This window comes from Orcinus orca, chromosome 2 (assembly GCF_937001465.1).
Source record: "Orcinus orca chromosome 2, mOrcOrc1.1, whole genome shotgun sequence".
NCBI lineage: Eukaryota > Metazoa > Chordata > Mammalia > Artiodactyla > Delphinidae > Orcinus > Orcinus orca.
This window is the reverse complement of record NC_064560.1, coordinates 103,564,737-103,580,661: the sequence shown is the minus strand read 5'-3', so window position 1 is coordinate 103,580,661 and position 15,925 is coordinate 103,564,737. Positions and strand designations below refer to the sequence as shown.

The following is a 15,925-nucleotide window of genomic DNA, read 5'->3' as shown; positions in this document are numbered from 1 at the left end:
ACTACGTTTATTGACATCCTCAGTGACTACCAAGAAAAAAGACATGTCCTGAAGCTCTCATCCCTCAAAACGTATCCCACTCTAGTCTCTTCCTACCAACAATGATTTACATGGTGTGAATACGTACTGCCTTATGAGAGCAATCTTTCTCATCTCATTCTCCTCCAGGTAGTAGTGTTTGCTAGTAGTCATGGTGTTAATGAAAAGATCTTAAAAGAGAGATGCTAACAGATCAGGTGAAATAGATAATGATTAGAAATAATTCTTAGGCACTAGTCAAAATTGAAAGTTTAATTTTCTGATTTTTGCCACTTCTGAGTTTCCACCAGGAAAAAACAGCAGTGACTGTCCATATCCATATCCTACCTACTTCCCAAATTCTACTATTCTTTGAAAGTCTGTCCCATTATGTGAATTCCAGAAGACCTTTTTTTTTTTTTTTTGCGGTACGCGGGCCTCTCACTGTTGTGGCCTCTCCCGCTGCAGTGCACAGGCTCCGGACGCGCAGGCTCAGCGGCCATGGCTCACGGGCCCAGCCACTCCGCAGCATGTGGGATCCTCCCGGACCGGAACACGAACCCACGTCCCCTGCATCGCCGGGCGGACCCTCAACCACTGCGCCACCAGGGAAGCCCCAAAAGACCTTTTTAGAGGCAAGCTAGTTTGTCAGTGGAAAGAGACCTTCACTGAAAATAACAAGACCCACCACTGATACTGCCAAGCTATGGAAATTTGTACAAGACACTTAGCCTCAACTTCCTTACCTCTAAAACAAAGATATCGGATCAGATAGTTTCCAAGGCCCACTCTAGTTCTAACATTAAAACTATATATTTTTCAATACTAAAATATTTCAGGTTAAGATAACTAAACTTTCCAAAACAATTCTAAAAGGATACCCAACTAGCATAGTGACTTACTTCCAGGATTTGACACATTTCAAATCTTAGTAATCACTGATTAATTTTTCAGCCACACATTTAAGCATACTATAGCATGGAAACTCACTGATATAAAGTAACAATATAAGATATTTCAATCAATAGTAGGTTTAAGGATAAAACACAGAGAGCTATGAAACCATAAACATCCCAGAACACAAAATTAATTTAAATATACATTTGAATGATTACCATGGGGCTTAATATAAAAAGCTGCAAATGAAAACTAAATATTATCACACACACAAAAATAACCTTAAGATACATAGATGCTTTCTGTCTATGCAGTATGTTGTTTGTCTTAGATTTCACATCTTCTTCTGCCTTTTAGTTCACCAAGACTTTAAATGCCATTAACAAAAAAAAAAAAACAACCAAGACAGTTTGCTTTCTCCTCTTTGATGTGAAAAAAAGAAGGGGGAGGGGAAAAGAGTAGAAGAGAAGCTATTCAATGAACATCACAGCATGTCAGAGATCTGAGGTCAAATTTCAGTTTTCCATTTACTGACTTTGACAGGTAACTAACATCCGTGCCCAACTGCACCATCTATAAAATGTACACGATACCTTTATCTGATATCAGAGCAAGATCCTATCCTTAAAGCATTCTGCACAATGCCTGGCACACACAAGTAATCAAAAATTGTACCCATAATTGTTATCATGACCATGAATTACTTCGAATATAAATCTTAAATAACATGGAGATAATGAGCAAACAAAAAGGAAGGAACATGAGGAAAGCACAAAAGGCATAAGAGAAGGAATGGAGCTTAAGTCAAGCCACTTCCTGGTTTATTCTACTCCTACCACCTCTGATGATATCTAACGACCTAGAAACCTGAATGGAGGTAAGTTACTCCCACCTGGAGCCCTAGACTTGAAGGTGGGAGGAGAAGTAGGGCAGGTCAGCTGATACTGAACTATGACATTGCCAGAGTGGTCATCCCTCATGAATTCACCACACCTTTCCTTTGAGGGGCCCAGCAAAGTCCCATGAGGACTGATTCAAACCCCTTTGACAGGAGCCTAAGCAGTTTGGTAAACTTGTACAAATGACTTGAACAGCTGTGATATTTTTCATCTAATATTTTACAGGATGCTAATAGAGACTTGGAGGTAATTATTTAAAACATTACATGAATAATCATTACTAAATGTTTTTTAAATTATTCACAGAATGTACTAAAATTATGTTGGGTGAGAGACTAACTCTATTAGGGGTGCTTATATAATGCTATATTATAATCTGATAGTAATCAGGATCTATTATCAAAAAGCTTTTTATCAAAAGCTGCTCTTCTAAAGAGAACTTCAAATTAAACAATCAGTCCTTTCATCCTCCTGCCCTTTGCCAATGTTTACTTACATGAGCGTTACTCATTCCTGAATAGAGAGTTTGGTATTCATGATCCAATAATGTTGGTGACAAAGGACACATTCTAGGGACCCAGATGTTGATTTGAGGCACAATAGCCTAATTTCTATGGATTTAGAATAGACAAGATTATGTAACAGGCATAGCCTCTGATTAAATCTTCATTAAATGCTCAAAAATTGTTAAATAGATGAATAACAAGCTCCATATTAGATTATTTTCATATTTCATTCCTCACAAGTGGAAATCTCTTATATGTTACCTTTTCTTCTCTTTTTGGAAAATAACTGCTTGATTGATATATACCTTCTTCAACTTGAAGATGCTTCTATTCAATACCATTTTTATTCAGGGATAGGCAGTCAACAGATTTCACCATGCAAATGTTAGATGGATCAGATCAAGGTTATAGCAAACCAACCCCACCAAATGGGAAGAAAAATCTATTGCACAGTGCAACACAGATGTAAATCACATCTGACTGAATTAAGCAGCTTCCATAGTTTCAGCAACTACAAAGGTATTGTTTCAGCAACTGCAAAGGTATTAAATGAATCAACTCAAATATGTACAATCATAAAAATCACTGTGCAAACTGAAACTGTTCAAAGCAATCTTGCTAATTAATGGGGAAAATTATAATTCTACCAAGACTTTTGAAAACATTCTGTCAAAAGAAACAAAATCTTTTGCTGTCAGCTATAAATGTATAGGGAAATGAAAAAAGAGAAAACATCTATTTAATATGCTATAATTGGAAGCATTAGAAACATGGAGAATTAAAGCACTTCGTTTCTTTTTAAAATCTTATCAAGTGTAGTTTGAACAGCGCTTGCCTTTTTCTTCTCATCACATAACCAGAAGGCGCAGCATCTTTTCTGTGCCTTGGTGAATTGTCATTCCACAGTTTGGACCAGTCACAAGCAGTTTATCCTTCCTGCTTTCGATGCGGTAACATATCTCAGAGTTCCTTTAATGTGAATTTTTTTCTCCAATGTCACCTCTACTAGGACATCTTCATCTTCTTTCTCATTTATGTCAATAAGGTCACTTTTCATTAAGTTCCTTGTCTGCTGCTCTAGGGCCCGGCATGGGCAGTAATGTCAACATTCACAAGGTCAGTAATTTTTTTCTATTAATCCATTTACATTCTATACAGATTTCACTCCACTGTTATCACTTTTTGTTCCTTAGTTGCACTTTCTTCTTTTCTGGCTCATTCTCTCTTTTGATTATCCAGGTTTTTATCACTGGAAAACAAGGCAGTAACACAGCTACACACTTTGCTATGTGTGAACTGAACAGGGGCACAGCGACCAGTCACCAACAGACTTTAAAAGAAGTGATGTCATTGGTCGCTGATGATAATACCTATCTGTTACTTATATGATGATTTGTGGACTAAGAAACTAGCAGCAAAGTTTGTACTTTAGGCAATGATACACGTTCAATAGGCCATGATAACTAAAATTTGAATGTATCAGTGGGAAATGGGTGCTATTTAACTAAACTGTGGGCACTGAAATCCAGGCGTATCATGGAACATGAAAACCCGTGCAAAGTGAGGACTGCTTGCATGTTTAATCAATGAATAAATATAAACTGGCCATTTAATATGTATCAAAAGAATATTATGTTTATTGTATGAATTAGAGATAAGAAGTATGGATTATTAATATGAACAGAGGCTTCCTGCCATTATGGAATATAGTTAGGAAGAAAAATATCTGCATAAGTAACTACAATACTAGGCATAACATAGGTGCTAGGCATAGTATAAACACTGTGCCATGGAAACACAAACCTGGAGTTCTCAGGAGACAATTATGAATAGCATGACTATTAAGCAATAATTGTAATAATGATAAAACCTTTTACACTAGTTGCATCTACTCAAAATTGTCAGAAGACGGTCACATTCCTAATTCCACTTTTTTAGGGTTGTACCATATTAAGCAGGCAGCTCTCAAGACTATGTTTGACTTGGTTGAGCTGTAAATTTCACATTTTATGTTAGAAAAGGAAATGTGTATTTTCTAGTCAATGTTTCCACCCAAGAGGTTCCACAAAATTGTTCAGGGACTGCTGAGTACATAAGTTTGATTTTTAACATGCTTTTCCCCACCAATGCAGCCCTCCAAATCTTTTTAGAAAACACACACACACGCACAGAGTTAGGATGTACAAGTGGAGGACGAGAGAGCAGCAGTTTGGGAAAGGGAAAAACATATCTATGCATTTAGAGTACCTTTTAAAAAGCTTTAGGCACATTTCTTTAGCTGTTAGTTGTTTTCAAACAGCATAAAATTTCTCCTCCATAAGTAAGAGCACCAAAGAGAAACCACATATTTTCCTAATTCAATTTTTATATATTCTCCAATACAAATCAAATTCTATAACAACAAAGTTAAAGCCTTTAAATTACCTTGGTACAGTTTCTGGTTAGAAACTCAGATGAAGAAATGGTACCTCCTGGTGAGTGCTCTGATGGAAGGCTTTTCTCAATTACAAATCTGTTAAATCAATAACTTTCCTGACCATAATTTCTAGATGTTTACTCTGGGCAGAAACCAGCCATTGCTACATTACTGCTTATAGTAATACATGTAAGACCACACATAAAAGTCTTAACCACAAACCCAGGTGCTGAGCAGGCTCTGATCCTTGGTGTAACAACAGAGACAAATACACAATCTGGATGTATTCTCAGTGTTGCTGAGACACCATCTCTCATTTACTCTGATTTCAGCAATAGTTAAACAAAAAACCTTTAGTAATCAAGAAAACTCATTTCACTGAATTCTTGATTAATCAAAGGTTTTATTGATACATCATAGTGGGGAAGAACGTTCCCTAATAGACATTCAACATGAGGGCTCTTAAAAACCTTCCATCTCTAGCATACTCAGCCCAGAAAATCTTACTGAAGAAAGTCGGAATTCCAAAGTTGTTGGGGAAAACTCCAGTCACTCATGTTGTCTTATTGCAGTATTTGATTTAGATAACTATAGCATCAATGGATTTTTCTCCATAATTTTTCTATGAATCTTTGAGGTATTTAGTAACTTTGAAATACTTATTAAGAATTATTATCATCATAAACTTGGATCCATTTACCAGATAGCTGTTATGTGCAAGGCACATAATATCCTACATATTTTTCAAATTTTTCCCTTTTTAGCCTCACCATAATGTTGCCAGGTAGGTGTGTTTATCCCCACTTTACAAATAAGGAAATGCACGTTTATGGAGTTTTAAACTGTTAATGAGTGACAGACCAGATTCATGATCAGGGAAGTCTGATTTCACTGCCCAGTTTTTTTTATACTATGTTATAGTATTTGAGGAAAGCAGGAATATAACTACAGATTATTTTTATAGAATAATAAAAGATGAGTATTTTACAGTAGAGGTGTTTGGACAGAGCTTCATAAGATAATGGAGGGAGGATGTTCCAAACATGTGGTTTGAGTGGATGAAAACATGAAGAAGGTTTTGAAGAATGAAGCCAAAGACAACGGCGTGGACCAGAAGTGCAGATGAAGGAAAGGTCATCAGAAGCATCCTTGCAAGGCGCTGGGTTTTAGGATTTGATTCAAGATGTAATAAGATGCAAGTGAGAGGTTTTCCAGAAGGGACTGGGTGATAAAAATGACCTATCTTTTACACAGATGAGACAAATTCTTTCAAAATCTAGGTCTGACTATGCCACCCATAGCCAAAAACTTAACAGACTTCTCTGTATCTCCAAGATAATGTCTAACAACTTTTATTTATTTATTTTTGTCTAACAACTTTTAAATGGCATTCAGAGGACCCACATTTTCTTTAACATTTCCTCTTTTTACTCCATCTATGCTTGCTCCGCCCATAATGAACTCCTTGCAATTTCCAGGACACACCATTCTCCTTTATGCATCCACATGTGGGCGCACGCTATTTTCTGCTCCTTTGTCTAAAAACAATGAATTTCAACCCAACCTTCAAGAGTCTCCTTAAGCATCTTCTCCCCTGTAAAATCCATCATGATAACAGTTAAGTAGTGAGTATCCATATTTTATGTCCTGTCTCCCCCACCAAAAAAAATTGTCTCAGTGTTCCTCAAGACCTAAGAATATTGTGAAAATACTAGAGGCATTTCCATTAAGGTTATGAGCAAATCAAAGATGTTAACTCTATTAGCCAAGGTCGCAGTAGGAATCAGATGGCACACTCAATTAAGATTTGAGAAGGATTTAATAGAGAAACTATGGACAAAGGTATGTGCTGGATATAAAGAGACCAGAAAAAATAGTCAACTAACCTCCCTGCAACAAAAATAACAAGGGAGGAAGAAGCTCCTAAAACCAGGAAAGAGACTGTCTCCTGTTGAGGGCTGGTGAGGGGAATTTTGATTTTTGGTTGCAGGATTCAGCCAGCAAAAGGTGACCCCACAGGAAGGAGACTAAAGAAATAAATACCTGACCCGACTCTACTCCCTCCTTCCCCTGCCTTGCCAGGACTTCTCAGCGGCAGTACAGTATAGAGGAGACCACTGAATTGTCCATCTAAGGGCAGAGTAGAGAAGGGTGGAAAATGAATTTGGAGAGCCAAATGGAGGATAACAAGCATGTCCACGTCTAACACTGTCAATGGAATATAGTATTAGAAACATAAGCTAATAAAATTAGCCAAGGCAAACAATATGAGGTATAAAAAATGGAAAGGAGAAGTGTCATTCACTGAAAATAATATGATTGTATTTCATTTACTCAAAAGGGGTAAATGTAAATCTTTCATTAAAAATTCAGTTGGCTGAATAAAAAAATCACTAGCCTTCCTGTTATAAAATATAATGGAATAAACGGTCCCCTTTAAAATAGGATGAGATACCACAACTAGGAATAAGCTTTTAAAATGTTTAATATTCACATGAAGAAAAATGTAAAACATTATTGAAATACACAAAAGGAGACGTGAATAATGGTAAGATATATTCTATTTTTCATATCATAAATATGTCACCAGTTTAGGAATGATATCAAACTATTTTATTTTTCCAAAAAGTGTTATCAGCTTCTCTTATGAGCCCTACTTTCTACTGCATAGACACCTCCCTTATTGATATCGACACCCAGGTACCTACCATGTTAATTACTTGCACTATTAGAAAGTTATTCAGGTTCTAAGACCTTGTTCTGCTCACATTAAAGTTTTAATCACTTATTGGATATAAAGCTCTCCCTCTTTCTACACAAGCAGGGGGAAATGGTGACTCTAGCAGTAGAAGCAGGAGGTGGAGGAAGACATGAGCTTCTGTAATGTGTACCTTTCCTCTTTCTCCTGGACGTAGTTTCCCTGATATTGAGGAGGAAGGAAAGAGAGAAAAGAGAAAGATGACTATTTAAATTTCAATGGTTGGGGACTTCCCTGGTGGTCCAGTGGTGAAGAATTCAGCTTCCAACCCAGGGGATGTGGGTTCAATCCCTGGTCGGGGAACTAAGATCCCACGTGCCCAGGGGCAACTAAGCCCATGCGCCACAACTACTGAGCTCGTGCACCTCAACTAGAGAGCCCACGTGCCACAACCAGAGAGAGAAAACCACGCACCATAACTAGAGAGAGAAAACATGGAGGCCACAACTAGAGAGAAGCCCATGAGCCGCAGCAAAGAGCCTGTATGCTACAATGAAAGATCCCGCATGCCTCAACGAAGATCCCGTGTGCCGCAACTAAGACTTGATGCAGCCAAAAATAATAAATAAAATAAAATAAAATAAATAAATAAATAAACTTCAATGGTGGCCATTAGTGGTCATTATCTATTTAAAGGTCATTGTCTGTTCAGTTAGTGGTAGAGCTTTTCCAGCTCCTTCTCTTAGGGGAAGTACAAGCTTGCTTGATAGAACTGGCTGGTGTGAAACTTATTTCCAAATAGTTCCCCAAGGCACTGATGAACTCTTCCAAGACTCGAGACCTGGCCACTTTTTCCTGCTGCACCTCACCTGGGCATAGCACATTCCTTTGAGAGGCCTGCCTCTTTACCACGTCTGTGACAATCCCTGATAAAACCAGAGCCTACAATCACATTATCCCTCTCTTGTCCCCAACTCTGGCACTTCAAGGCCATTCAGGAGCCATCTGCCATATTTCTCAGCAACCATGACTTTAAGCAGAGGGGAAGGTCCTGGCATACTCTGTGGCTTGCTGTTCCTCACTGGGCCATGTCCAGGTCTGCTAAGTAGGCAGCCAATTAAAAAATGAAATGCTCATCTTGCTAGCACTTCCGGAGTCTAGGAGTACTTCTCTTGGCGTTTTCTTTCCTTCACCTCAGGAAAAGGAAACATTTCCGCTCTTCCCTTCCCACAGAACAATGAACAGTCCCTTGGCTAATGCCCAAAGTGATCCATTTCTATCTTTCAACTCTTTTATTATCAAATGGCTGGGGTGGGGTGTGGGTGAGAGAGCTGCTTGTGGTGAAGCAGCTCTTCTCAGCAGGTCCTGTTAAGAGGTTCCGGCTGAAATCCACTGATTTCCTGAAGTTAGAAATTGGAAGTCTCTTAGAACCGTTCATTTTCAGCTTGGTCACTAGCCATTTATTTTACAAAAATAAGATTCTTATTACTCTCATATATATTGTAAATGGTTAAAATCTCTATGGGGCAAAATTAGAATTCCACCTACCTTTGACAAATAAATACCATTTCTAAAATGATACTATAGATAAACTTGTAAATATGAAAAATAATTATTTGTTACATTTTGCTCATAAGAGTAAGAGATTAGAAACAACCAAAGTGTAGTTAAATAAATAATGGATGTTCGTATAATGGAATAAAGGCTAAACATTATTTTAAATGTTTTAAATATTTTAATGTTTTCATTAGTAAGCAGATTAGTGATTCATTTTTAAGCAAGTACTCAGGGAACACTGACTTTGTAGTTAATGCAGTGATATTCCAGACTGTATAAAGAATGGGGCTTAGCTTTATGTATACTGAAATGGAATGATCTTCTTAATAGATTTTTAGGTGAAAAGACAAAGGCAAGGTAAATGATAATTAGAGCATGTGCTTTTATTTGTGAAAAAAATATACATGCTTATAGGTGATATGTTAATAGATAAGTGTGTGTGTGTATGAAGTTGATGTAGTTATCCCTGTTTTACAAATGAGAAAACCAAGACTTGAGAACCTAGCAAATTCCAATCACAGAACCAGTTGCAGCATAACTATGATTTGAATTCAAGCTTATCTGACCCCAAATCACAGGCACTTTCCAATACAACATTCTGAACCTTTGACTAACGTTTATCAGGGTAGAACTGACTACTCCTTTTTCTACCATCAGTCGACCTTGTAAATATATCTATTTTAGAATGTATCACACTATATGCAGCAATATGTGTATATGTTGCTCTCCCCTGGTCTAGCGTGGGCCTCGTGAGGGCAGGTGCTCTGTAGAGCCATCTTTGTATCCTGGGTGCTCTGGTGTGGTACACTGAAGAAAAGCACTTCACAAAGGAATGAAAGGCATGATACATCTTTGTACGTAAGCAACAATGGAGGAGAGCTTTATTACGTGCCTAGTAAGGCAACTGCCTTTTTTTTTTAACAGTAGTAATACTAAGAGTGTGCCTTAAGGTATCTGAGTACTATATGAAAGTTTAGCTAAATGGGCTAAATATGATTATACCCAAGCCTCAAACCTGCATAACAAATTTAATTTAGTGAACATTTATCAAATTCTATTATGTGCTGTTAACGAAAAGAACCATTTATTTCTATGATCACACTTTACAGTCCCTTGTGCACAGAGTGCTGATGTCCATTATTAAGTGGTCTGAAAGGTCAGGCCAGTAAACTTTTGCTGATTTGCAGGTCCCTCCTCCAGAGATTCAGTGGGTCAGATATCTGTTCATGTGGACATCACCGCCACCCCAGGAACAGGAGAGCATAAAGTCACTATAAAAGGTATATTTCGGGTCCAGGTAGATAAAACAGCCTATGAGACTTTAACCTCTGGAAATAATTATATCAAAAATGTTTTTTCTTGAATCTCTCTTTAAAAATCTATATTAAATGATTTCAGGGCATGCTCGGAATGTCTTCATGAATCTAGAACTTTTGATTTAAAACTGAAACAAATGAATGGCACAGGTACTTAACCTATGTTACCTGAAATATCTAAATGGTTTAAATACATTGGTGATTACATTTCAAAACTGTATACATTGAACATGTTCTCTATGGTTGAGGCTATGATATACATTGAACATTGGTGCTGTGGTTGGCTCCAACTTGCCAATGACATTTTAGATGTTAAGTCAGCATGTTCTTACTATCCACATAACCTACCTACTTTTTCTATGTGATTTCCAACAACTGTTTGATTTTTTTTAAATGGGTGGTTGAATCAATTGGTTTTATATTGTAAAAGCACAATCTGAAAAGAGGGGTCATTTCAAGGATATAATTTAATGATTAATACTTTCCTCAATAGAACCATGTTCTATTTTTATATTATTATAGACTTAGTCACTTTAAATAATATCTACTTTAATCAAAACCATGGCCTTCTAACATATTTTAAAATTGCATTACCTAACGTATCTTTGTATTATAAAAGTAACACTGCTATGGGCTATAATAGATTATATACAGTACTGGTAATCATACAGAAAAGTGGGCATGACTATATATTCCAGTGTCACTAAATATATTTGAAAAATATTTTGACAATGCATATCAAATGGTAAAAGTTTTATCAACCTTTTACATTAGCAAATTTAATTGTAAGACAATTCCTTAAGGATATCATCATCAAAGGATGAGCAAACCTGTATGAGAATGCTCATTTAAGTATTATTTATGATGCCTGAAATTAGGAAACCGCCATGATATGCAACAACAAGTGATTGGGTAAATATAGAATGAAATGTACATATAATGAAATATTTGCTGTTGGAAAATATATAATAAATTAGAATGCTACCCGTGATGGGCTTAAAAAATAAAGCTACTTATAAGACTGCAATACATTATGATCCCATTCTATATATAAAGATTGAAAACATCATACCAAAATATTAACTCATTTCTTCTGAGTGATAAAATTATATATTTTTAAAATCTATTTTCTGTATATTTTCTAAATATTTTATGATGAACATATAATTTTAATATGAAAAGCATCATTTTTTCACCTAAACAAGAATCACAACTTTTCAGTATTAATGATTGTCCTTTCAATTACAGCTCACATTTGCCATCCCAGTGCCACATGGCTTAGAGCTGAAAGCGCCATCAAGCGTGCAGCCCAGAGAGTAAATGGCTTTTCCTTGTCAGTGGGGTTAGGGTGCTATCAAATGCAAGTTACAACTTCATACATCGTTTTAAAAAATAAAAATTCACTCTAAGGACCAAAGGGAGAGTCTAGGATTCCACACATTGGTTTGCTAATACTTTATATTCCTGTCTCTTTCCTTTTGGCTTTTAGTGATTGCTATTAATGACTTAAACTGGCAGACCACTGCAACGTTCCGCCCCTTTGTGGAAGTTTGTATGCTGGGACCCAACCTCGGAGACAAGAAGAGAAAACAAGGCACAAAGACAAAAAGCAACACATGGTCACCAAAATATAACGAAACATTTCAGTTGTAAGTTATGACCTGACTCCTTTATTCAACCAGGCAATAGGCATTGTAGAGCTACACTTATGAGCGACTCACAGGGTAGGAATGGCACTGGGCTTTGCTAAGGAAAGCAAAACCTATGGGTTTAAGGATTCCTGTTCATCATTGATCCAAGGCAAATGAACAAGGCTCTGTTTTTAGTTCTCTTCCATTTGTTTAGTATTTGTCCAGTGCCTACCATGTATCAGGCAATAGTATAGGCATTGGATATATGTAGAAGGAGGACTTTGCTCTCGTGGAAGTTACTCTCTAGAGGTAAAGAACGTATGATAAACAACATCATAAATAAATAAAGTTATCATATGATAGCACTAAGCAGAGCATTAAAACAGGGTGATGCAATAGAGTGATGGGTTGGCTGCTTAGACGGGGTGTTCAGGGAAGCCTCTCTGAGCATGTGCCTTTTAAATAGGAACCTGAGAAAATAAAGAACCAGTCATGTAGGGAAGAGAGTTGAGAGCATTTTAGGACAGGGAAAATTGCGAGTGCAAGGATTCTAAGCAGGAGCATGCCTGGCATATTTAAGAAACAGTATGTAGTAGGCAAGGGAGTGAGATAAGATGAATTTGAAGAGGTGGTCAGGTACTACATCACACAGGGCTTTGAAGTCAGTGGTAAAGGAGCCTGGGTCACATTCTAAGCTCAATAGGAGACATTGAAGGATTTTCATATGAGGGTTTGAACAATCTGATTTACATCATTAATGATTATTGTGTTTGCTGTATAGAGAAGTAACTATAGGGAAGACAAGACCAAACAAGTAGAGATAAGTTAGAAGGCTATTGCAGTAGTCTAGGTAAGAGATAATAGTGACTGATCAGATAGTCTTAGGGAGGAAGGAAGTAGTCAAGAGATGGAAAAAAGTGGACCATCCTCAGTCCCAATCTTGACAGGTCTAACTGTTGCTATAGGAAAGAGCTGGCATTGAAGCACCAGGCTCTGCTGGAACTGATTTACTCTGGAAATTTTTATGCAATTTAACATCTTGTGAACAGTGCTTGATAGTCTGTGCAGTGTATTCCCCTGAGAAAAGGCTCCTAGATATAATAGCGTATCCAGGAGTCTGAGGTAAAGAAAGGAAATTGTAATAACGGATGTTGAAATGGCACAGAAATTCTTCCAAACGGTACCCGTCCCCCCTGGCCTAGCTTCCATGACCCCTAGTAACGCCTCCTACCCCTATATCACTGGGGAGACCTTGCCTGCAATGATTAATTACAACATAATATTTTAATTCCAGTTTCTATTAATATCCTTAACATCAGGGCAGTAAAGCATTTTTAGATGGATTTCCTATTTCCATCTAGGGAAGGAAGGAGTTTTTAAGTTCGATTGCAGAGTGACAGCTATGTAAATACAATCTAAGTAAAATTTAAAGGATATTTGCATCAGAGTTCAAAGACAATGATACTCTATTTGCCAATATAATATTCTGAGCAGTATATAAAACTTTCAACAGTCTATTAGAACCATATTGATCCCTATTTGAAAATGCTCAAAATCCATATTTTTAATCCACACAGCATTCTGAGTAAAGAAAACCGCCCATGGGCCTATGAACTTCACCTTTCAGTTAAAGATTACTGCTTTGCCAGAGAAGATCGAATTATCGGAATGACAGTAATTCAGCTCCAGAACATAGCAGAAAAAGGAAGCCACGGGGCATGGTATCCCCTATTGAAAAACGTCTCTATGGATGAAACTGGTTTGACTATCCTTAGAATCCTCTCGCAGAGGACCAGTGACAATGTGGCTAAAGAATTTGTAAAACTTAAATCTGAAACAAGATCTGCTGAAGAGAGTGCTTGAAACAAACACTGCAAGGTAGCATCTAGGAGAATTCATAAACTATAACTGTTTGACTACTGCATGCATGTGCAAATACACGGGAATGTTTATTTCACTACGTTTCAGTGTTTGCCAGTACTCAAGAACAATGTCTACAAGGTATGTGGAAAACCTGTGGAACTTTTATACCACTTCTGGTCTTTGAGAAATAAATGTTCCATGAAGTGCCAAAATTATGATGTAAAGTGAAATATCCAGAGCATCTTTTAAAATGTTTATTTCATTACCAATTTCTCATCCATTAAACATACTAAAAAACAGTCTCTTAAGTTGGTCCATTAGTTGTCCTTGTTACATTGGTGTATATGGCCAGTAGGTATGAAAGCATCTGTTACTCAAATTCTATTTTATTTAGACTTACCTCATTATAGATGTCTTACAAATACCCTTTTCTATCATGACTAGAAATGCAGTTACTTCTAGAAAGCATTTGTAATTTTATAGTTGCAGGTATATTGTGATGATTTTTGCATACATATTAAAATAGAAAATGTGGGAAATATTTTATGCCAACCGGTTTCCAACCTTTCTGAAATCACTGTGAAGAAATGCTCTTAAAGCAAACTTGTAAAAAGTAATGCTAAATAGTTTGTTAACAGTGTTTGATATATCAACAGAACTTTGTTCTTTAAAACTGCCAAGGTCATATCACATTTGTAAAAAAAAAAAAAAAAGGTAAGTTGAAGCATTTGCCATCTAGCATTATGTCTTGGCTTTACCAAATTTCATTCTTTAGAAAGTCATATGACTAATGGTTTAGGAGTATGATGGAAGGTTTGTTTCTTAAATTACCTATGATAAGTAATTATACTGTTAGTGTTTTCCTTCTGACAGTTATGACTAACTCCTTATTTACTGAGTGCTATAATCAGTTAAATGCTTTTCTCTTTTTAGAAATATTCAACAGTTTTTACTGAATGCAGCATTACTATATATTGCACTGGAGCAAAATGTCACGTCTTCAACTATTTAGTGAAAAATGTAAAATGAAGTCTGAAGAAATTGCTTACAGTTTTGTAATTTATGTTATTTATAAGCCCAAGATGCATACAATGCCATAGGAAAACAACTTATTACAGCTCGGTAGATGAAAATATAACTAGGTTAGAGTGTGAATATGAAATAGTCTATGAATATTTGCATTTTCTCTGTTTTAATGGTTTGACTTTTTAGAATCTGTACCTAAGTACTTGGCTGTAGAACAGGACTTTGTAGTTGTAACTTATGGTCATAACTGTTAGTGGGCAACATACATATGCAGGAACAAGATCCTGTTATAGTGACTGTGCTTTGTGAACAAGCTGGTCTGATATGTTAAGAACAGAAATGAAAAGTATCATGACTTTCAGAACCATGCTGTTACTGGGTGTGAAAACACAGACAGTAAGATCCACTAATTCATGTTAAATTGATAAGCAAGTGCTTTGTTAATGACGTCTCCAAATGCATAGTACAATGCAATCCTCTGGCATATGCATTAATAAATGGATGTATATTGAGCACATGCAATACTTCATTGTATCTTCTGCCTTTTTATTTCATGTATGCAACATCATTCCACTATTTAAGAATAAAAAATCCAGGCTCTTTTTACTGGATAGAACACTCTTCACAATGTTTAGTTCTAGTATCTCATTAGAATTTGAAAAAAAATTCTCCAGGAGTTGTATTCATGGAAAAAGCCACATATTACAGGATAACTACCCTTAAAATAAGAAAAAAGCTGATGTATCTACCTGTCTGTACGTCTCTGAATACTGTTAAGCCATGAAGAAAATTCAACATTCAACATATAGACAAGCAACACAGTTAAATAAAAACTTACATGACAAAAGGTTTCATTATTTTCTTGCAAGATTCATTCAAGATTTATAACAATTTTACAGAACATTGACTTGAGCTCTTTAGGAGCACATTAATGTCATAAAGCAGCACACCCTTGAATAAATGGCAGTTTGCGTTTGCATTGATCACTTAAAAAATTATGAGCTAAGTAGTTTTTCCAGTATTTGTTTAATTGGATCTGTTCATTCCGTCTTTGTGTGTGTGCACAATATATATCAAACACTAATGGTTATGATATGA

General features: G+C 36.4%; 1 protein-coding gene across 2 annotated transcripts in view; it reads left to right on the top strand.

The window, feature by feature from the left end:
* Positions 1-15,351, top strand: part of UNC13C (unc-13 homolog C) — a 790,070-nt gene extending 774,719 nt beyond the window's left edge. For both annotated transcript variants that reach the window (XM_049705963.1, XM_049705964.1), the window contains 3 exons: positions 10,179-10,271; positions 11,797-11,956; positions 13,516-15,351. In XM_049705963.1, the coding sequence (XP_049561920.1) occupies positions 10,179-10,271; positions 11,797-11,956; positions 13,516-13,801 (539 nt within the window). In that variant the 3' untranslated portion in view covers positions 13,802-15,351. The remainder of the gene's footprint in view (positions 1-10,178; positions 10,272-11,796; positions 11,957-13,515) is intronic.
* Positions 15,352-15,925: the final 574 nt, after the last annotated feature.